Raw genomic sequence first — 23,126 nt, 5'->3', positions numbered from 1 at the left:
TTTTTTCTTTTTTTTCCCAACTTTAAATTGAACTTTTGCTTTTTTTATTGTCGATAACTTCCCCGTGTATGAAGATTTTCTACAGTATTCTTATGATGTCTAATCTGATATTTATGTTTCTGAACCCCTTAATTAGATTAATGAAATGCTTTTTTTTAAAATTAAATTTTTATATGACGAGTTTCTAAATATCAGGTGTCTCTACCGTCGCAAATGTGTATTCTAAATCAAGCAATGCTCATCGTGCGTAAGCAGACTTCAAAAAACACGGTGTCATTATAGATAAATTTTAAGGATATATAGTATTGTTCCTATTTGTTTTTGTTAAATATAACAGTTCTCTGAAACTGCAGAGATCTCGCGTCAAATATGAATATAACATCTGCAGGTGAGGAATCCTTGACTCATGTTATTTTTTAAAAAAAGATATCTTTTGCAATCCTGATGATATTAGAGAAATGAAAATACATTACACACGCAGTATTTCACTTTGCAATGTTGTGCTATATATCCACGTGACCGGACGATTCATTGTATTCACAAATTTTGGTGGCTGAAACGGTTTGGGAATGTGAAGTTTATTGACTTGTACGTGAAATTGAATTTAGGAGTAAATAATATCTTAATTATGATATATCCGGTAATTAAATTATTCATATATTTAATCATATTTTGATCATCTTTTGAAATTTTAAGCTTCACAGATATGTTCACTACTGTCTATTGTACTTTTTTCCCTATATTTATGCAAGCAGTGTTAATAAATTGACAAAATTATAATTTGAAATTATAAAAATTAAAAACAATTTTAATTTAATAAACCAATTATTAAAGTAAGATCCCAGCGAATGCTATGCATCCAGCTTTCCTGTGGCTAACTGTTAACTAGTCATAATTATTGATGGAATTGAACAAAGTGTCTGCCCTCATACAGGAAGGTAGCAGGGTTTTTCATCTGCATACAGACAAATTGACCTTCAGAACACAGACAATTTTCAGACAAAAAATACTGTTGATGGGCGGTAGATGGTGTCGATGATAGCAGTAGTGCTGTAGTAGGAGAATTAAGTGGTAGTGGAGAGAGTAAGATGTATTTAGTGAGGCAAAGTAGAGTGTCCCCCCCCCCGTGATGAGTCCTTGGACTCCCTGAAAGTGTCGTGTAATAATAATAATAATAAACTTCAACCTTTCCACAATCACTCCAAAGTCTCTGCCCTCATCAGGAAACTGATCCCTCTCCACTACCACTTAATTCTCCTACTACAACACTATTGCTATCATCTACTGCCCATCATCGTCATCAATAGTATCTTTTGTCTGTGTTCTGAAGGCCGATTTGTCTGTATGCCAGATGAAAAACCTGAGTTTCCAGGAGGAAAACCCTGCTACCTCCATATGAGATTGGCTGGCTCTCCTTCATTTGAAAAAGCCATATAAGAATTCCCCTCATCATGATGAGAATCAAACCCAGGTCTTTTCCAATCGAAGGGTGCAATGTTCCATTGTTCTTCCAATTGTGCTATGGAGGCACGTTTAGAGGGCATGTTGTGAAGTTAGCCAGAACAACACATCAGATTGTGGTTGTTGAGGTAATGCACTTACAAGCAGGGATAAAGAACTTATTGTTCCCCTTTATCAGTCTTTAATAAGGCAACATCTGGACTGCTGCATGCACATCTGGTCACCTATATTCCATTGGGATGAACAAGTAATCGACAGGATCCAGAGGTGAGTGACAGAGGTTGTAGCAGGTTTATGAAATGTGAGCTTCACAAGCCATAGTTCTTATGTGAAAACGAAAGGACATGATAGAAACAAAAGTTATTAAATTGGTTTAATAGGATTGACAATGGCAGGAAAGGAGAGAACAAGGATTCACCCATGAAAATTGTGTAAGAGTGTGGTTAACAAGGGTGTTAGGACTTGATTTTTTGCTTGAAGAGTGGTGAATGGGTGGGAATGGATTCACAGAGGTGGTTATGAGTGCCTCATCATTTAATGAGTTTAAGGAGAGGTATGGTAGATGGTGTTTGAATAATGGATATCTTGCGATGAGTCTTCTGACTTAATGCAGATATCTGTATAATAATAATAATAAATATGCCAAATTATATGTGCCACTCCTTAGTAAGTAGGTTCTCACACAGCACTCATTTTAATTACAGTCTAGAAAAAAACTACTGCCTTTGACAAGGAGCTTAATTTTGTGTTTTCTTATAGGAATGGTCAATTTATTATTATTATTATTATTAACATCTGACCTCCATGGAGTCAACTCAACCCAAGTGGTCAATTTTACATTTGTAATAGCAGCACTATTTCATAATATGCATCTTTTGGTCTTTTGTGCATTGTTGTAAATCTGCAAATTCAGCATAATTGTTATGAATTGCAACATTTAGTGGATCAGCCATTAGCTGTGGTATATTTATTTTCTACTTTGCTTGTTTTGTGCTGCAGAAGTGCTCTTTCATTGTTCCCAGTTGGTTGAATTGAATTTTTCAGCATAAATTTTGTGAAACTATTTTGTTGTTTAACGATAATAAAAAAAAAAAAAGCACTTGAATGGGATATCGTAACTGCTAATTTTCAATTATATTCATTTGTATTACTTGTTTATCCCTTTGCTCACTCTGCTATGCTTGGAATGTCTGTTCCTGCCGTTATTAAATGTTCATAAATATCAATTACTGTATTTACTCGAATATAACTCACAATTTTTTCCCCAAAATTAATGTTAAAAAATTGGGATGGGAGATATATGTACGAAAATATTTGGAAACTAATATAAATCCTTGGTATTTTAGCATAATTTATAATTGCTCACATTATTTATAAAATGAATTCATTAAATTTTAATTACCAATGTTATTTACGCGATCGGCCATTCATCTTCATCACGTGATATATTTGAATCTTTAGTGACAAGTAATTTACAAGATTTGAGATATGTTATGAACAATCCTTCACAAATGACTAATAAGAAGTGAAAGCAGAGCGCAAAACAGACAATGGTAGGCCAGTAGAGATAGCACAGTGTGAAGATGTACATATGATTATTAACAAAAGATTGTGCAATTCAACAACAAAGGCAAGCCGACAATCGTTGAGTTGAAATGATGATTCTCTTCAACTGAATTCCAAAATATCTGTAACGGCCATAACAAAATTTACTATCTATTTCTTAAAAGTTTTAAACTTTTTTCATGAATGAGGTATATATATATATGTGAAACTTTTTGATTTAATTTTTCGTAAAGTAAAATCAGAGGTGCAAGATATATGCAAGGGCAAGTTATATTGTTATTATTGTTCCGGGCAACTCCAAGGAGTCGACAGACTCATCGAGGGAGGCCCTAACAAGTTATGTTCTTTGCATCCTTATTTTACCCATTGTGAAGAAACATAATTTTCATGTGATATATGAGGGACGTCCACAAAGTAAGTTCCGTTTTTAAATATTTTCACTGCAGCGCTGTGATCGCAATGGTGCACTTGCATGCTGAGTTTGTTGATTCGTTAGCAAGGCGTTGTGCCATTTTCAGACATCCTCGCAGTGCATACGCTTCTTGGTGTGTGTTTATAATGTCTACGAAAATTGAATCGTCCACCGCATGTGAAATTAGGTGTTATCCATTTCTTGAATCGAGGAACATTAAAGCAGCTGAAAGAAGTCAAAGAAGCAGTCGATATGTGGTTTGCATCACATGCAGCAACCTTCTACGACGAAGGTACTTTCACTATTGTTGAAAGTTTATTTTTCACTTGGTTAGAATATAATAAATTTAGTTTAATCCTTTATCCAAGTGTGAGCAAACAAAGTTTGCACCTGAAAGTATCTTCAGGACTGGGGGTAAGGTGGTACAACACCTGGACGACTCCATGCAAAGGTGGAGCAAGATACCAACACTCCTGTCTCAGTATCTCTCATAATGCAAAACACATCTCCTTACAGATATGTCTAATGTTATGCATTAAGGGAAGGGCCACTACCCAGACTAGTTTCGACCTTTATTGAGGTCTCTTCAGTGGGAGCTAGGCCCAAGTGGAGATACCAGCCAGAAGCATTAGCAGGTCATCTCTACCTATAGGAGTTGCCAATTGGTGTGCCACCTTTTTTAATAAATTACTCTGGATTTAGAGAATGATGTTGAAAGTTTATTTTTCACTTGGTTAGAATATAATAAATTTCGTTTAATCCTTTATCCAAGTGAAAAATAAACTTTCAACAATAGTGAAAGTACCTTCGTCGTAGAAGGTTGCTGCATGTGATGCAAACCACATATCGACTGCTTCTTTGACTTCTTTCAGCTGTTTTAATGTTCCTCGATTCAAGAAATGGATAGAATCTTTGTAGAATCTTTTTTAGAATTCTACAATTCTACAATTGTAGAATCTTTAGATTCTACAATTGTAGAATCTAAGAACTGTAAGAACCAAAGAACTGTATGACTCTGGTTTTCGTCATCAGAATCGGCCTAAAAAAGGACATGTCTGGACAAAGCACTGGCACGTGTTCTCTCATAAGCGATGTCCCTCCTGTGATCCTCCATACGCAATTCAATAGACTTGTCTGTCTGGCCAAAGTAAGGAATGTTGCAATCACACCATATCTTGTAAACACCGGGATATTTCAGATTGTGATGGCTAGGCTTTGGATGGCTCACTAGAGAGATCTTAGGAAGCGGAGTAAATAAAGTCCTAATGTTATATTTTTTGAGAACCTTGGCTAAGTTTTGAGAGACTGAGCTTATATATGGGATAGATATGTTGCCTTTAACATTATTCATATTATTCATTTCGTCAGTAGGGCGACTAGGAGGATTGAAAAGGTATTTTTTAGTAATTTTTTGAGAATAACCATTCAGTCTGAAAGTAGATCTAAGAAAATTGATTTCTTTATGAAGTTCAACTGGGTCATCAAGAAGAGAGTGAGCTCTATGTCCCAAAGTAGAAATAATTCCAAGTTTATGAGGAGGGAAATGATAATGGGACTGACTGTGGAGATATCTGTTGGTGTGTGTTGGTTTTCTGTACATCGAAATTCTGAAAGTTTTTCAGAAGAACAAGTCAGTTTTACATCCAGGAAACCATTATTTTCAAACTCAACCGTGAATTGGATATTCAGGTGTTGACTATTGAGATGTTCAAAGAAATCCAGGAGAGAATCACGTCCATGGCTCCAAATGAGGAAAATGTCGTTCACATATCATTTCCAAATTCTAGGTGCTGAGGAATAGGAAGAGATAGCTTTAACTTCAAAATCTTCCAGATAAATGTTTGGCAAGTACAGGAGATAAAGGAATACCCATTGCTAGACCATGATTTTGCTTGTAGATGGTGTCCTGAAATCTAAGGTATCCAGATGATGCAATGAGTAAGTAAGGCTAATATTTTTTTGGATAACTTATCTTTGAGTAGTGTCAGGACTTCGCCTGTAGGAACATTTGTGAACATGGATACTATGTCAAAGCTAGCCATGATTTCATTTTCTTGAACAGTAATATCCTTAATGTATGATACAAAATCTGCAGTTATTAATATAGACGAAGACTTGCTGGAAAAACATTTGAGGTATTTTGCGAGATGTTTTGAAAGGTTGTATGTTGGTGAATCAATGCTTTCAACAATGGGACGAAGCAGAGTATTTTCTTTGTGGATCTTGGGAACTCCATATATGCGTGGCATAAGCGGATGGAGAGAGTGAAGAGAAAGGTGAATGTTTCTAGACAGTTCAGAAGTTGTTTTTAATAAATTGTTGGTACAATTTTGAAGTTCACGAGTGGGATCTCTCTCAAGAATTGAGTAAGTGTCACTCTGTAGTAATTGAAACATCTTATTTTTATAATCTTCAAAGTTAAGGACAACTGTGGCATTGCCTTTATCTGTGGGCAGGATAATTATATTTCTGTTATTTTTTAAACTCTTAAGAGAACACGTGCCAGTGCTTTGTCCAGCCATGTCCTTTTTTTTTTGGCCGATTCTGATGAAGAAAACCATAGTCATACAGTCCTTATAGAATAGATCTAACAACATTTTCCATTGCCATGACGAATTGGAAAGAAAAATTGTAGAATCTAGAGAAATCATCCTCAACCCTGTACATTTAAATAATAATTTGAGCTACAACCTCCCAGACTGTCATTCTGCTGTGATCAAATACTGGCACCCAAGCGATGCTGTACGCATGCACTTGCCCAACAATGTGGCTAACGAAGGAACAGCTTTGAATACGTTAACTACAACATTTTCATGTTAAATATGTATAGTGACTTTCCTGTGCTGTTCACAGTTTTTTATCTTCAATGTTTAATGTTTTTTTTTTTTTTATAAACCACCTGAAGAAGGCTATAAAAAGCCGAAACTAATCGTGTGATACTCTTAAACCTTTTTTCCTTTTCTCTCGGTTTATGTCATTTAATTCTTTAAAAATATGTTTAACAACGGAGTAAATGAACTTCCATGCATACTGTGTATATATATATATATATATACACACACACACACACACACACACACCTTGAACTTTTAAGCTGCTGCACACGAAGCCATTCCTGCTGCTTTCCACTTTGGCAACTCTAACAGCTGTAACAAAAGATGGTTTGCATTTGAAGGATGAAAGATGCAGGCATTTAGAAAGAATGTTTACTGGGCAAGTAAGTATTATCCATCTTCTAACACTTACTTGTCCGATAAACATTCTTTTTAAGTGCCTGCATCTCTCTGCCTTCAAATGCAAACCATCTTTTGTTACAGCTTCCTTCTGTCATCATTATCATCTCATCCATTATCACTGCCCTTTTTCAATTTTGCATTATCATACCTAGGCAACAACATCTCTCTTGCACTTTTCTGCTTCTCAATCCCTAACATTCAATCTCAAATCCATTGCTACCTGATTTATACTGCTTCTTGGGTTATTTATAACACATCACTATTATCTCATCCACATTTCATTGCCTTGCCATATTTTCTATCATTCCTCTCGACAGCTACTCTAACACAATACGATTTCTCTGCGCATCTCAGAGAAATCGTATCTTTGTAAAATGTACTCCTCACAAACCCATTATTTCTAGAAAGTGAACCTTTCCTCCTTTTTTTCATCTCTATTCCATATGTCCACACTTCTCATTCTCTGCCTCTCCCATTCTCTTGCCTCTTCTCTCCCTTGCTCTCATTGCCATGCCTTTTTCTCATCTGCTTGTTCTCCTTGCACCAGATCACTTCTCTCAAGTCTCATGTAATCGATTCTCATCCTCCTCAGCTGAGTCTTCCGTTTCCTTTCTCTGCTTTTTTTTTTTACACACATCCTGCTTTTTCATGACATTCACTCACACAGGTTAACATCTTATACCACACTTATTCATTGACACCTCTTTTCCATTTTCCTTGCCCTCAGATACATTACTCATATTTATGTGTCAGCATTTGTTCATTTTCATCTTGCTAATTCTGCTGTTACTAAAGCCTGAGACAGTAACACAAGTCACTATATCCTCCTGTTGCCTATATTTTGTATGCATGTATAAATTTTTGTTCCTCACATGCAAATTATTGCTATAATAAAGGGTAATATGAATGAAAGTGAACTATTATATTATTTCCAGGTCTCTATGCTGTTATAGGACTCATTTGTGGAAGCCAAACACGTTGAAGCCCATTACACATATTGTGCCTTGCTTGAACTCATTCAGTGGTCAGGGCAAGAAGATGATTATTTGGTAGAATTGGCTATATCTCCTGAGACATCTTAACTTTTAGTGTTTTTAGAGGTGCTTCAGTATTCTTTGTTGTCTTGTTGATTGCCTTTTTTCATGCAGCCACTGGATGGATGGTTCGAACACTTGGAAGCAACTTTCATTGCTTGATTTGTAGTCCTTGGTTTTCCACAAATTAAAACTTGCCCTTCTTATTATCATCATTTGTTACTATATATATATATATATATTGTGGTGCATTACTTGCACTACTCTGTACAGTAGATGATAATCATTTTTATCTCTACATGTTAATATCCACATCACTGCCATAATTCATTGTTTTCTTTATAGAGAAATATATATGTATTTGTGATGTGGTGGGGTACAATTTTTTTTTTTTTTTTTCATGTATCTAATGAACATTGTGCTCCATTAGCTGTATTTTGTGTTGAAAACATTTTTGTGCGTGTTATCTTTCTATCCAGTCGCTGCAAAATCATCTTACTATCTGGTTAACTGGGGGTGTGGTCAAATGAATGTGTTATGTATTGTTTCAAGAGTTAATGACCTGCTAATACATTCAGGTGCTACTTATTTGAACGGTGGATAATTGCATGTACCTAACAAGCATTGTACTCCATTGGCTGTGTTTTAATTGTTTCTTGACTTCCTAATAGCAGCATGTTGTGTTGCTGGAATCAGCAATAGAAAGAATACACTTTGTAATGCTTCTGTTTTGCTAGTCTTGCTTCATGTAATTTTCATTACTGTTATTATTGTACAGGCACCTTCATGGGGGTGCAAAGACTCATCATAGGAGACCTAAACATATCCACACACAATATCTAATACCTCTCTTTGAACTCATTAATAGACAGTGCTCATAACTGACTCTGGCAACCCATTCCATTCCTTGCCACTCTCCCAACAAAATATCTAGTCCTCACACCCCTACTAACTACATTCTTAACTTCCTGTGATGACTTCTTGGCTATTGGAGAACATACTTGTTAGTATGTTCTCCAGTAGCCAAGTAACCCTCTGAACTACCTCAGCAACCTTAGCAATATGTCCTTTAAACTTCAGCTCTATCTACTACCACCCCCAAATCCCTATCTTCATTTATTTCCTGGAGTACAGCAGTGTAGTACACAACTTGTAATCAATTAATCCCAGAATGCATAACTTTGTATTTCTCCACATTAAATTGATACCCATATTGACAGCTTATTTAAATCATCCTACGAACTCTCCACAATGCTTTAACTATTACTCTATCCAGTTTTGCATCATCAGCAAATAACTGAATATTTCCCTTCAGATCGCTTCCTTTATCATTTATATAAATTAAACAGTAGTCTTAGCACAGAATCTTGCAGCACACCAGAAGTTACCTGCTTTCTTCTGGATTCTGCTCTTCCATATACCATTTTTTGGTATCTGTTCATCAGCCCGTGTTCGTTGTGTGTTCACTCATTTATGGAATACCTGCGACAGTGTTTTATATTAAATATTTCTATTTGCATGTAATTTACATATATAATCCATTCGTTATCTTTTAATACTGAATCAAGGATGTTACCAGCTTGTTAAGGACATTTTAACTTTTAAAAAAGTATATGTATATATGTAGGCTGTTCAATAAGTTCTAAGACTATATTTATACAGAAAACAGATTTACCTTTAATCGTCATCATTTACATGGTCTTTTTCGAAGTAACTACCGTGAGACGCGATGCATTTGTCCCAATGTTGCGTCCACTTCTTAAACACATGTGAAAGTCCGTTTTTTGAGAGATCTTTCAAAACCGCCTCTGTAGCTTTTACACATGCTTTGTTGCTTTCGAAATGGTGGCCTCTTAGTGGTTTCTTGAGCTGAGGAAACAGCCAGAAATCGCACCGTGCAAGATCAGGACTGTATGGAGGGTGTGGTAGGATATCTATGTTGTTCTTCTGCAAAATGTCCACTACACAACCAGCAATATGTGACCTTGCATTATTGTGGTGCAGTAAGGAGCCATTCTTCAGCAATCGACGCTTCCTTTTGACGTGGTGTACCATTGTCCGTAAAACGTCCGCATAGTATGAGCCGTTTACAGTATTCCCGGGTTCTACAGCGTGTTGATAAACAATGCCTTCATAGTCAAAAAACATTATGGTCATAACTTTACCAGCCGATTTTACAATATTTGCTTTCTTGGGGGTAGGCGAAGACGGATGCTTCCATTCACTGCTTTGTTGTTTCATTGTAGGGTCATAGTGATACAACCAAGCTTCATCTACTGTAATGACGCGTTTTAAGAAGTTGTTGCCTTCTTGTTCCAGTCTTTCTTTCCATTCTGTGCACACATCCACTCGATGCTGCATTTGCTCCGGTGTCAAGAGTTTGGGAAGCCATCGGGTGCAAACATGTTTCAGTCCCAAATGTTCAGCCATGATTGAGTGAACACTTCCCACAGAAATATTCAGGACAACATGCAACTGGCGTACTGTAATTCTGCGATCCTCCTTGATGATAATCGCTGCTGTGTTGATCATTGTCTCTGTGATGGACATTGAAGGTCTTCCCTCACATTCAAGATCTTCCACATTTTGCCTTAAAAGTTTTATGCCAGCTAAAAACACTTGCCTCGACATTGCTTCATCTGGAAAGCTTCGCGTGTCATGTTAAAAGTGTCCGATGCCGATTTTTTGCAAACGCACACAAAATTTAATCGCATAATGCTGTTTCAAGGATGCTTCCATTTCGACGACTGGTCGCGGTTCGTAGGCGCGCCGAAACAAGCTTGCGTTTAGTCACGTGACACTCTGGCACATCAGCCCACATCAGTTGATATATGCCATCTATCAACCTCTTTTGTTAATACAGACAGCAACATTTCTTTATTCCACAGAAATTAATATTGTGATTAGTGGTTTCACGACAGTAAAATTAGTCTTATTACTTATTGAACAGCCCTCGTATAAATCAAGGAGAAGAGTTTTTTTACATTGGTCAGTTTAGCTTGGTCAGCAATTATTGGCATCAATGACATCTGGTTGACAGAAAATGATACAGGGATAGAATGTAAAGGGCATTGTATTTTCAGCAATGATAGAGCCTGATAGCTGAAGAACTTCAGCCAACACAAATAGAAGTTAAACAGGTTTTAGAAAGGACTCATTTGGGGCTGTCTGGTGTAGAGGTCAACAGGACAGAATATATTTTTGGTTGCTGCAGACCACTGTGTCCACAGGAAGATGTCATGCATTCATTGTGCTAATCTACTGAATGCAGTCCAGTCAGTTATTATGGGAGACTTCGACTATGGGGATATAGGGAAGAAAGGGTGCATGGCAAGGTGGAAATGGAATTTACACATTTACTTGAATTACATGAAACAGCATGTCATGGAAGAGACTAGGGGTATTAGAGTGCCAGATCTGGTAATAATCCATAACTGCAGTAGGCACTATATATATGCTGGCCAATATATACATGCTAACTCATATCACCACCCTTTGCAAAAACTTGGAGTCATTAATACCCTCAAAAACAGAGCTATAACAATTTCCTCTAATAAACAAGCTCTTAAACAGAAATTGCAAATTATTAGCAATACATTTATTTATGACTATAGCAAAAATACTATTAATAAAGTTCTTCATAAAACTTCATCAAAAAATAATATAGATTACAGTAAAACCATTGCTATCCCATACATTAAAGGGTTATCAGAAAAATAGAATTCTACACCATTATGATCTTAATGCCACTTTTAAAATGCCTATAAAATTTAAAAAAAGCATTCAATTCCTATAAGGATCCTCTTTCCCCATTGGCTCGCCCTGGAGTTTATTGTATCTATTGCACCTGTACAATCTCTATCCATAAAAAAGAACACAAATGACACATTAAATATAACAATTTTGGTGAACCAGGCCTCTCAGATCAAGCTCTTAAAACCCTACACCAAATTGATTGGAAAAGTATAGTTCTTTACATCATACAAAAACCTGGTATGAACAGAAATTTAAAGAAGCCTGTAGTTTTAATTAACCTCCCTAATCTTAACAATAATAGTGACATAAAAATCCCAAGAATTTGGATGACATACATTCAGCCCACTTAGTTCTTGAAGTTTTCAGCAAACCCTGACTTTAGGATTCTAAGCAATTTTTTAGCTTTTATTGGCCACCATTCATGCTTGTTTGTTTATATTTATACTTATATGAGTAACTTTTTTTGTGGGAACATGTTGCTCTCTAGCTTAATTTTGTAACCTAATAGATAATAATAATAACAGAACTCTAGCTTTGATGTAGTAAGGATTTTTTCCCCCACTAGAGGTCAGGCCAGTAGTTTTAACAGTTGACCAATAACTTTAACATACCATATAGATTGTAGTGCAGCTTGTTTCTTTGTATATATGTGTATACTCCAGATGATGACCTTAATGTGAAGGTCGAAACATCGAGTGATTATTTTGGTTAATATTAAACTGAAGTTTTACTCTAATACAGTAGTTGTTTCCATAATTTCCAAGTTGTATTCTGATCACCGTGTAAGCATGAAGGAAAAGCACTCTGCAAGGTCACTTTCCCCAAATGGAGACAGTCTTGCTGAGAGATCACTAAACAGACCCCATACAGACCTCATTGCTGGCCTGGTTGGCTGAGTGGTTAGTGTGTCCACTTTCCAGCCAAAAGGCTATCAGTTTGAATCCTGCCGTGGGCATGGATGTTTGTGATTGTCTGTGAAAATATTAGTGGTAGTAGTGGACAGTAGATGATGAGGTTGAGTGGTGGAGACATGCTCTACTACTTTTTACTAATCCACTGCAAGATTCCTAATGAAACTTGGAAATTTCATGGATAGTAAGTAGTATATAGTAAATTGTCAAAGTGATGCCTTGAATACTCAGAGATTGATAGATGTCTACTGAGGGTTTGTCTGACTCTTGGAATGCTTTATTTTTTTATGCAACAGATTTGTGCCTCCATTCTTTGGATTTTCACTGAGAATTCTCTGTCTAGTGATATACTGAAGTGTCATCACTAGTAATGATAGTTTGAAAGACAAGGAAGGCTGTTGTTGTAGGCTTCTAAAAAAAGAACTCAGTAAATCTTGATCTACCTCTTTCTCCAGAGCATATCTATGTATTGTGTTTCAGCATAATATAATTTGCTGTTTCCCAGGATTGATTTGTTTGAAACTTTTTATCTGTTTTAAAGTTTCAACTAGGGATGTGCCGAAGCAGGATTTGGCTGAAGTACAGAATCTTCGGCCGAAGCACACTGAATTAAAATTTATAAACAAATCTTTTAGGGGGGGGGGAGACATTGAAAATTTTGAGTGTTATGCTTTGGCTAAATATTCAGCACTTCAGTCAAATTGTTGAATGAAGAAAGATTAAAAAACGCATGATAATACTTCACCTAATCATCTAAGTACATGAAAATAAATGAGTATATATATACACAGGTAACCCTCATATAATGCAGATGTTAGGTTCCATAGAAATGCCGCATTATATAAATCACGTTATACGAGACTTAGATCACATAGAAAAAGTAGGGTTAGGTTCCAAAATCGTTTTTTTTTTTTTCTAAATTATATAAACAACGATGACATATCCAACAAAAACAATATTTTTATTTAATTCAGGTAATTCATGTAAATTAAGAAAACAAACTATGAGACAAATACGTAGTATAAAATTATAAAAATTACAAATTGTACATAAATTTCATTGCGCATAAATGTTTAGACACAATAAAATGAAGCGCATATTTTAATTGTCATCACTGTCTTCAGAAATAACATTTCGTAGATGTTCTTTAAGTGGCCGGAGGTCGTCACCACTTGAAATCTCTTGGATATCATTTGTATAATTCTCATATGCATGTAACTCACCAGAAAATAAACTGCTCAGCTTGAGATTAACACACTTATGATTTTAAATGTGCTTTCCTGGCAGAAAACGAAGACAATTTTCAACAATAAACACTTTATAGAGTAAACCCTAGATGGCGAACCTATGGCACCCGTGCCAGAGGTGGCACGTCTGAGAATTTTGCTGGCATGTCAACGATTTACAGGTGATATCCTTTTATACGCTTATAAATTATTCAAGTTTTTTTTTTTAATTGTTACAATACGTACAAGCTGAATTTTGTTTTACACAAGATAGCAGCTATAAAGACGTGCATATGATTGGTGCGGTATTAACAATGATCTTTTGTTAATAAAGCAACCGACATGTCAACACTTGTTGACGTGTCGGTTGCTTTTGTCTTTGAGAATTAGTTGAAATGCTAATTCTCTTCAATCAAATTCCATAACATCTGAAACTGTCATAACAACATTCACTATAAGTTTTAACACATTCACAACATGGTGTCATTTATCGTTCCAATGGAACTTCTCATTACTGACTGGCTCAACTCACACAAACGTTTCAACCATTGGTTGAATTTTATGGCTTCTTGTTTGTGTTTGAGGTGGCAGGCGAACTCGCATTCATTATATGGCATGTTTCAATTCTTGCTAGTCTTTTATTTTAAGTTAGCCTTTGTGATCTGTCATAATGACATCGAGAATTTCAAATGCAATAAAACAAACACTTATTTCATAATTGAAAAATTGGACAATAGTTTTTAGTTAGATACTGTGTTTCGGTGCAACATAGGGTTTTACTTAAGTCTATACAGCATAGTTTTTGGGAGGCTTTTCACTTTATCTAAGGTTGAATTTGTTATGAGTAATGCAACAGCAATTTTTCTGCTTTAGTTGGCTGAATACCAAAGCGAAACAATGTTTGGTTTTCTTCCCTAGATACTAATATTAATGCTTTTTTTTTTTTAATAAACTCTGAAATTCATGATTACCATTGCATGTCAAAGATATTTCTCTCCATTTGAACTTATTAATTTCATGGGCTTGAACTAAATAGCAAAGCAAAAGTCATGGTTACTAAACCAGTCTTGTAAATGTTGTAACACATAAGTGAATGTACTTTCAATAAATTATGCCGTTTTTTATTTTATTATTATTTTTTTCATGATAACAAAGATAACAGTCTCATCTTATATTGTCATTTTGCTGTAGGATAAAATACACATCTGAATTGGATGAATTCTTACAAAATGTTTAGCATAGAAATGTGGAGCACTTGGAAATTCATAACTATAGTAAGATAATGACACCATTAACAGTAGTAAATTTGAGTTTTTAATGGCACTTGTGATAAAATAATGATTACTAGACACATTCAAAATAATAATAATTATTATTTATTCTTGTGACTACATGTATCTAATAATAGTAATAAATCTGGGTATATGAATGTACAGAAAGTACTACATTAGTTTACATTTTCTAATTCAAAATTCTTTTGAGCAAGTCTATATAGAATTATCTCAGTATATAAAATTTCCTTTGTAGGGTTCAGCATTTTGATAAATTCAGATAAGTATTTTTCTGTAAACTATGATTAGTATAGCCTTACAAATTCTCATTTTTGTATTACATTTATTCTTTTTTTTCATCCAGGTGGCATAATTTCACTTCTTGATGAGAATCAGACAGAGCTTCATGTTTTTGCGTTAAGGAAACTTGATGATATTGTGGATGAATTCTGGGCTGAGATATCCGAAGCCATTCAAAAAATGTGAGATCAGGAACTATGAATTTTATTGTTTTAAATATAATTTACTTAACTTTTTCAGGTATTGCTGCTGAGTCTATTGGCATTCTAAATTCACATCTTTGCCTACATTTTCATCAAGCTAGCTTCATGAAAATGTAGGCTTAGGTGCCAAAATTCGTATTTAGAGTTAATGGAAATGAATCGCAGCAGAAGAATGAAATTCAACTGTAGTTTAAATAACTTCATGTTATTTCTCTGTGATATGATTCATTTCTATTACACTATCAACACAAGAATTCATTTTCATCTTTTTTTTAGATGCATTTGCTTTTTCACTAGCTATGAATGCAAATCCTAACCACTTTTCAAACATGGATCTCTTCTGTGCCTGTGATCATTCAAGTATGTTATGTCATTTTTCCCTTTGGCAACTCAAATCGCAATCTAATGATGGAGCACTACTCACACATACAATCACATCTTCATATTTAAATATAACTAAGAATGTACGATCATGATACTCTCTCCATTGGTTTGCAGATGAGTCACTCATTCTTTCCTAAGGACCATCTATTTATTGCTGAAATGTAACGACTGAAATCAATTGCAACATTGGCTTAGATCAGAAATGAATAGTTTGTTCAGAGCTTTTATTACATCATCGAATTCCTGATTTGTACTCTTAAGGGGTGTCAGGATATGATAGTACTACATGAAAAATTTACATCATTACTAACTTCCTATCTACAATTTTCCACCAAATCAGTCTGTTACTTGTCAAGACTCCAATATTATCAGTTCTTATATTTCTATCGTCGTATCAATCCACCTATATCTTGGTCTTCCTCTGGGTCGTTTTTCTGCCAACCTGGCAGAGAAAACTTGTTTTGCTAATCTTTCCTTACCTATTCTGTTTAAGTGACCATACCACCTGAGATTAGCTCTGCTAACGCATTCCTGGATACCGACAATGTCACGTTCTTTCCTAATATCCTCATTTTTAATATATTGCCATTGATGCCATCTGTTCATGCTTCTGATCTTTCTCAGGACTCTCATATCTGTGGTCTCTAGTCTTTGGTCAAGTGTTTTACTTCTGACCAAGCTCTCAGATCCATAAGTTAAAACTGGTTTGAACACTGTCTTGTATACAGCTAATTTAGTGTTCCGACTAATTTCTCTCTTATTCCATATGAATTTATTCCATTGACTTCCTACCATACCAGCTTTGTTGATTCTGTTGTCTATTTCCATATTTAATTTACCATCTTCACTAAAAATCGTGCCTAAGTAGCTGAAATGTTTTACTTGTTCCACAGGTTCTCTATTTACAACAAAGTTGACATTTTTAACGATTCTACCTATTTTCATTGTCTTTGTCTTTTTATTGCTGACTTTCATACTATATCTATTACAACAGTTATTCAATTTAGTCAGGGAATCTTGCAAACTTGTAGCGGATTTATTTAGAAGTATAACATCATCTGCATAAAGCAAAGAGCTGACATTAACATCTCCAATTTTGATATCATATTTAATACCACTTTCCTTCATAATGTGATCCATATAGATAATGAATAACAGAGGGGATAATGTGCATCCTTCTCTCATACCAGTTTTAACATTAAACCATCTTCCTGTACTTCCTTCAATTCTAACTGTTGACTTACAACTCAAATAAAGACAAAGTATTGCTTGATATAATGCTCCATTGACACCATATAACTGTAGCGTATTGAATAATTTCTCTCTTGGCACCTTTTCATATGCCTTTTCCAGATCGACAAAACTTAAATACAGATCATTGTTATATTCCCATGCTTTCTCAACTATTTGTCATAAAGCGAAGATCTGATCCTGACAGCCTCGATTTGGTCTGAATCCAGCTTGTTCTTCACCAAGCTTTTCTTCCACAATTCTCAACTGTTTCTCAAGTATACTTACATAGATCTTGCCAGGAACACTCAGTAGGGAAATATCTCTGTAATTCTCACATTCAGTTTTATTTCCCTTTTTATATATTCCCTATTAGAGCTCTACTTCAATCATTGGGAATTCGTCCCTCTGTCCAGGCTTTCTGAACTATGCAGTGCAGCCACTGTAAGACTTTTATACCACCGAACTTCAGCATTTCTGGTCGAATATCATCTACTCTTGCTGCCTTTCCACATTTCAAGCCTTCGATGGCTTTTTCTACTTGAAGTATGGATATGTATTCCTGACTGTATGCCTGTTGAGTGTTTTTTAACACTGTGCTATCACTGCTTGTTTCATTTAGCAATTTTTCGAAGTGATTACTCCATACTTCAAGATTATCTTTTTCTCCCAATTTCATGTCACCTTTATCACCTCTAACTCCTTTTACAGCACTCCTTCCTCCATTTCTAAGCTTCTTCAACAACCTCCAGAATATCTTACCACCCTATTAATATTTATTTTTCTATGTTCTTGCTAAAGTCCTCCCATGACTTTTGTTTAGCTAGTTTTACACAGTGTTTCGCTCTCTTACATTTGTGTTCTTAGAGAATAAAGAGACAAGCTGACTTATTTGCCAGAAACTTTTGATATGCTTTCTTCATTACCTTCACTGCCTCTTTAACTTCCTGTGTCCACCAGGGAGTTCTGATTTTTTTATCCTTGCACACAACCTCACCACATGCCTCTCTGCCAGAATCAATCAATGTTTTCTTCAGAGTTTGCCACTGAATGTCCAAGGTTTGATTCCTGTTCTCAAACTCTTTCATTTTTTTTCAATAACCTTTGTGTATTTTAGTCTACAATTCACAAAGTTGAGCAGTTCTCAGAGCTGCTCAACTTTTATTCACTTTAAAACTTTCTTACATGTTATTCTTTTCAATATGAAATTCAATTTTGTCCTGCTCAAGACTAAATAGTGATCACTTCCAATTTCAAATTCTCTGTACACTCTGGTGTCCTACACCAGTGGGAAAACATCACTATCAACAATAACATAGTAAATGAGACTTTTCTTATTCCTTGTCTCTTCTCTCTGTGTGAATTTGTGTACATTTTTATGTTGGAACATTGTGTTAGTACTAACCAGTCCATGTCCTGAGCAGAATTCCAACAGGTATTTGCCATTATTATTAGCTGTTTTCTCCAAATTTTCCCAAAATATTTTTGTATGTCTGACAATCATTTCTTACTCTGCTATTTAGATCCCCAATAAGGACCAACTTTTTCCTTTTTAATTGTATCAGTTGCTTTCTCTAAAGCATCAAAAAATTCCTCCACTTCTACCTTAGTAGAATCATCTGTGGGACCACAGGCACAAATAAATCGCATTGTCCAATTTCCCATTCTGATATTTGCCCACATCACTCTACTTGAGACTGCCTGCCATTCAAGAAGATTAGCCTCGTATTTTGTGTTGAATACTATGGCTACTCCTTCTTTTCCTTCATTGTCATTGTCTGAATATAACATTTTGCATTTATTGTTCAGAAAGATCTCACCAGTTTTTGTCTTTTTTGTTTGTCACCCCTATTATGTCGATCTGGTACTTATCTAATTTCTCAGCTAGCTCCATTTCTTTGCCATTCAGGCTTCTTATGTTGATAGTACCGATCTTTAACTCTGGTGATGTTGAGTTGGGGTGTGCTTTCAGATTTGTTCCAGTAGCTGACTTTTCGCTGTTCGCCCTGGTGAAAACAACAGGGGCCTTGTTTAACGGGGCGAAGCCCCAGCCGGCATGAAATTTTGTCATGTTGTACCATCTTTTTGTATATTGGTTTAAGCCAATAAGAATACAATTTGGTCGGCTAAATCCCAAATTGCCAGCCCATCCTCGTTCGTTCAGTATCCAGGTAGGTGATGCACCCAGCAGGGTGCACCACGAGAAGGTGAGGATTGGACATTAGGTCAGAAGCTCTGGTCAGTTCTCTGTATTTCTTTAAAGGCTGTGTGGAGGTCTCCTCTAAGTTATACAGTTTATTACTAGTTCTAATTTACAAAATTCTTTTTTTTTTTTTTCTTTTTTTTTTTTTTTTTTTTTTAAAGGGAAAAAATCATATATCTTGTTCATCAAATCCAAGGCTTCCAGGGTGTGGGAGAAAAAGATTAGGATTCCACGACCGTCCTGGATGAACTTTCATGATTGACATCTTAGAGAGAGAGATAAAAGGAATAGAAGTTACTAAGGACAATGAAATAGAAATAGTTGTGATGGAGTAAATATTTGTTAGGAAGGATATGTTAGTCTTTTGGAAAAATAAAGTCTTTCTGATGATAATTTATTTGTATAAAATTAGGAAATGATATTCATATCTTATGAATACAATTTCTGTTAATGGAAGCATATGAAGAATAAGATTTTTATTTTATTTAGCATTTGGGGGAAATACTTGAAATTGTTGACTGAGAGTAAATGCATGTTCCTGAGGCCTCCAGGAAAGAGGTATATGGAGCAATCATCAGTGATATGATGCATAGTCTGCATAGCACCATGCACACAAAATGTTGACTGGATTCACCACAGATGTTATAAGTGGGCACAGCAGCCTTGTCCAGTCCTAAATCTGTTTAGCCGACACCAGATGTGTTGAATTGAATCCTGGTGATTTGATTGTTGGCTCTGTGATCAGGTACTTGTTTGCAGTTCATTCCAGAGTCTTCTCTGCCAGTCCTGAGGATTATCATCCAGTAATTCCACAAGCCATGTGGGATATCTGGAGGCAAGGCAATGCACTGGAGGTGAAGAGGTATCTTGCTGAATAGGAAGATACAAATTTCTGATTTTCTTTGATGATAGCTTCTTTTCTTTTGAAGAATGGAGGAGTGAAGCAGGAAGGAATGGGTAACTATCAGAGAGGAGTAGATCATAGGGGTATCAGAGATGGTTCTCATTGTTATGTTAATATCTGTGTGTCTATGAGAGTCGTGTGTCGACTTTGGTTTCAAACTTGCAAACAATACTTAGCAACAGGCAACACTAGAGTCAGGGTTGCTATTCTAAGAGTCGAGGCATTACAACCCCAATTTGTGATTGTGAGCTTGTTTATGATGTTCCTGGCAGATATCTTTAACTTAGTTTTTTTTCAGATATTTTTGGTAAGTTAGACTATGGTCAAACCAACATAACAATGATTACTTTCACAGATTAGAGTCCTGTTGCTGAAGTTTATTTTTGGTTTTTTACGAGCTTCTTGGTTGGTGGAAAGCAGAAACAACAATTTTGCTGGGATTAGGTGATAGTCTCCAGCATTCAAAGTAATTTTGTAGTGAGCTCAGATCTTTGTTCAGGGGCCTTGAGACCCTGAACAAAGGCCTTGGAAGATACTGTATTGGATATCGATAGCTATGTCATCAGTATAGATAAACTTTGGATGAGCTGTTGGGGTTTTGCTTGTGTACAGATTGAATAAAGCTGGGGGGTGAGGACAGATCCTTGTGCAGAATATAGATTGCTCTTTTGTGAATTCAGATGAACCTTCATATTCTTATTAGAAAGCATTTATTCTACTAACTTTAGTGTTTTTTTGGCAGTCAATTTATTTTAGCTATTTCATATTGTAAATCTATCTTCCATACAGTGACATAAGCTGATGTTAGGTCTATGAAGGCAGTACCTGTTTTTAAATCCTTTCGGTATTCAGCTTCTATATGGGTTGTGAGAGCCAGCACCTGATTGCAGCAGCTTCTACCAGTCCTAAACCCAGCCTGTTCACTGAGTAAGATGTCTATTTTTGGAGAAATTCTAGAGAGGATAATGCTTTCAAAAAGTTTGTAAGGAGTGCAGAATAACGCTGTAGGGCTATTGTCTTTGATGAACAATGGGAGGTGTTCATTGTGTATTATTGTGGAGATGAAATTAGATAGCCAGGATTTTTGCTCTTGGGCCAAGGTAAGGAAGTTTGGAAGGAATGCCATCATTGCTAGGAGCTTTACCTCTTTTTGTTGTTAATTTGAGTGTTGCATCAGTTTTATCTATAGTTGCTGGATTGGAGTTTGCTATAGATATAGGACATGATAAGCTGAGCAGTTTAGATATCTTGCTTTCACAGATGTTGATGGTTTAGGTGTTCTGAAAGTAAGGATGATATTCCTGGTGAGAACCAGATGACCTTCCCCATATATGTGCATGCACGTGCGCACACACACACAAATTAGTTTTATCTGAAACTTGTAGATCATCTTCAATGTAATCAACATTTCAAAAAAGGTAGAATAATTAACAATAGATTTCAAGAGAGATGTGAGCTATGCTCTACTGGTATAGTATGGAAGATTTAAAAATTAGTACATATATGAAAAAAAAAAATAGTTAATAAGGATCAAGCATTTGGAAACTTTTAATAAAGAAAAAAGTCATTCTGGTTCAAGTTACTGATGTAATAGTGGCTCTCTTCTTGAATAAGCACTCAGATTTAAAACAGTATTGACATAAGACATGTCTTGAACCATTATTCTTTCATCATAGACCACACCTCTGGCTTAGTTTTGTATATCTTTATCTGATTTTTATAATGGACTATATGGGTTGTACATTATTAAATTTATGTAATTCAGTTATTTGACAGTGGAGCACCTATATCGTAAAGCTGATGAAGCTATCAAAATTTGTATTTGAATATAATTTTTTCTTTTATATGTATTTCAAAGAGAGGTATTATATGAAGATGAGACTTTCACAGAACGCAAGTTGGCAGCTCTTGTTGCATCGAAGGTAAGTTTGCAAATTTTTGAAATTTGCATCTTATATACATATTTTATTTGGGTTTGAGTCATTCATTTCCTGTGTCATCCATTATTAACTTCTTACTTACTGCTTAGTTGAGCAAGTGCAATAGTTAAATCATTGCACCAATCAGCTGTTAACTCTTATAAATTTACTTAACATTCAGTGTGAAAACAGTAAGATACATTTATAAAATACATCCAGTGCATGCACATACATACATACACAAAAAAATAAATCCTGCTATAAATGCTAGTGACTTTATTATACAAAATTTGTGATGTTATATTACAGGATTTAGAATTTTCTTTGGTAAATTATATAAATGTTATAAAAATAACAGTAACTATGTATGTGTTTTTTTACAATGTTTTATTTTTTATGTTGTATTTTTGTTGACTGAAGCAGAGATAAGAATGGAAATTTTGTTTATAAAATCATTACAAGGTCATTGAATTGATTGGTAATTAAGAACATTTTTTGCCCCCCTACCTGTAGTTTACATCCCAACTTCCCTTTTTTCAAAACAACATTCCATTAAATTAAAATTTCAATTGTAGAAAATTAGTTTTTCTGACTTCAAATAAGATATTACTATTGAGATTATTGAGATCAACAGTTCACTGGTTTTACATTGATAATTTTGCCCATATATATGTTAAAAATACCAAGCTCTTTTATATGTATATAAATATAAATTTGGTTTTAATCCATTTCCCAAGTAAGCAAACAGACAAGTAAATCAAGTTTGCGCCTGCAAGTAGTGCAAGTCTGGGCTACTCCGCACGCAGTGCAAGTCTGGGCGACTCCGCATGTAGTGCAAGTCTTAGGCAACTCATGGTAAAGGTGGAATAAGCTCTGATCACTATTCTTAGTATTTACTCTTAATGCAAAGCACATCTCCTTGAGGAGATGTATGATGCTATGCATTAAAGGCAAAGGGGCCACTACCCAGACCGTTTTCGACCTTTATTGAGGTCTCATCAGTGGGAGCCAGGGTTAGAAATACCAACTACTTGAAACTACTTAGAAATACTTGCACTACTTGCAGGCACAAACTTGATTTACTTGTCTGTTTGCTTACTTGGGAAATGG

The 23,126-nt window shown here is 35.3% G+C and overlaps 1 protein-coding gene across 1 annotated transcript in view; it reads left to right on the top strand.

The window, feature by feature from the left end:
• Positions 1-228: 228 nt before the first annotated feature.
• The window catches only part of Rpn2 (Regulatory particle non-ATPase 2), a 481,557-nt gene continuing 458,659 nt past the window's right edge, over positions 229-23,126 (top strand). Inside the window, exons 1-3 of the mRNA XM_090411420.1 lie at positions 229-388; positions 15,238-15,355; positions 21,956-22,019. Coding sequence (XP_090267546.1) covers positions 370-388; positions 15,238-15,355; positions 21,956-22,019 — 201 coding nt within the window. The 5' untranslated portion in view covers positions 229-369. The remainder of the gene's footprint in view (positions 389-15,237; positions 15,356-21,955; positions 22,020-23,126) is intronic.

Source organism: Typopeltis vanoorti, chromosome 21, assembly GCF_054136105.1.
Source record: "Typopeltis vanoorti isolate ZY-2024b chromosome 21, IOZ_Tvanoo_1.0, whole genome shotgun sequence".
In the NCBI taxonomy this organism is placed as follows: Eukaryota; Metazoa; Arthropoda; class Arachnida; order Uropygi; family Thelyphonidae; genus Typopeltis; species Typopeltis vanoorti.
The sequence above is the reverse complement of the archived record's forward strand: the minus strand, read 5'-3'. Positions and strand labels throughout refer to the sequence as shown.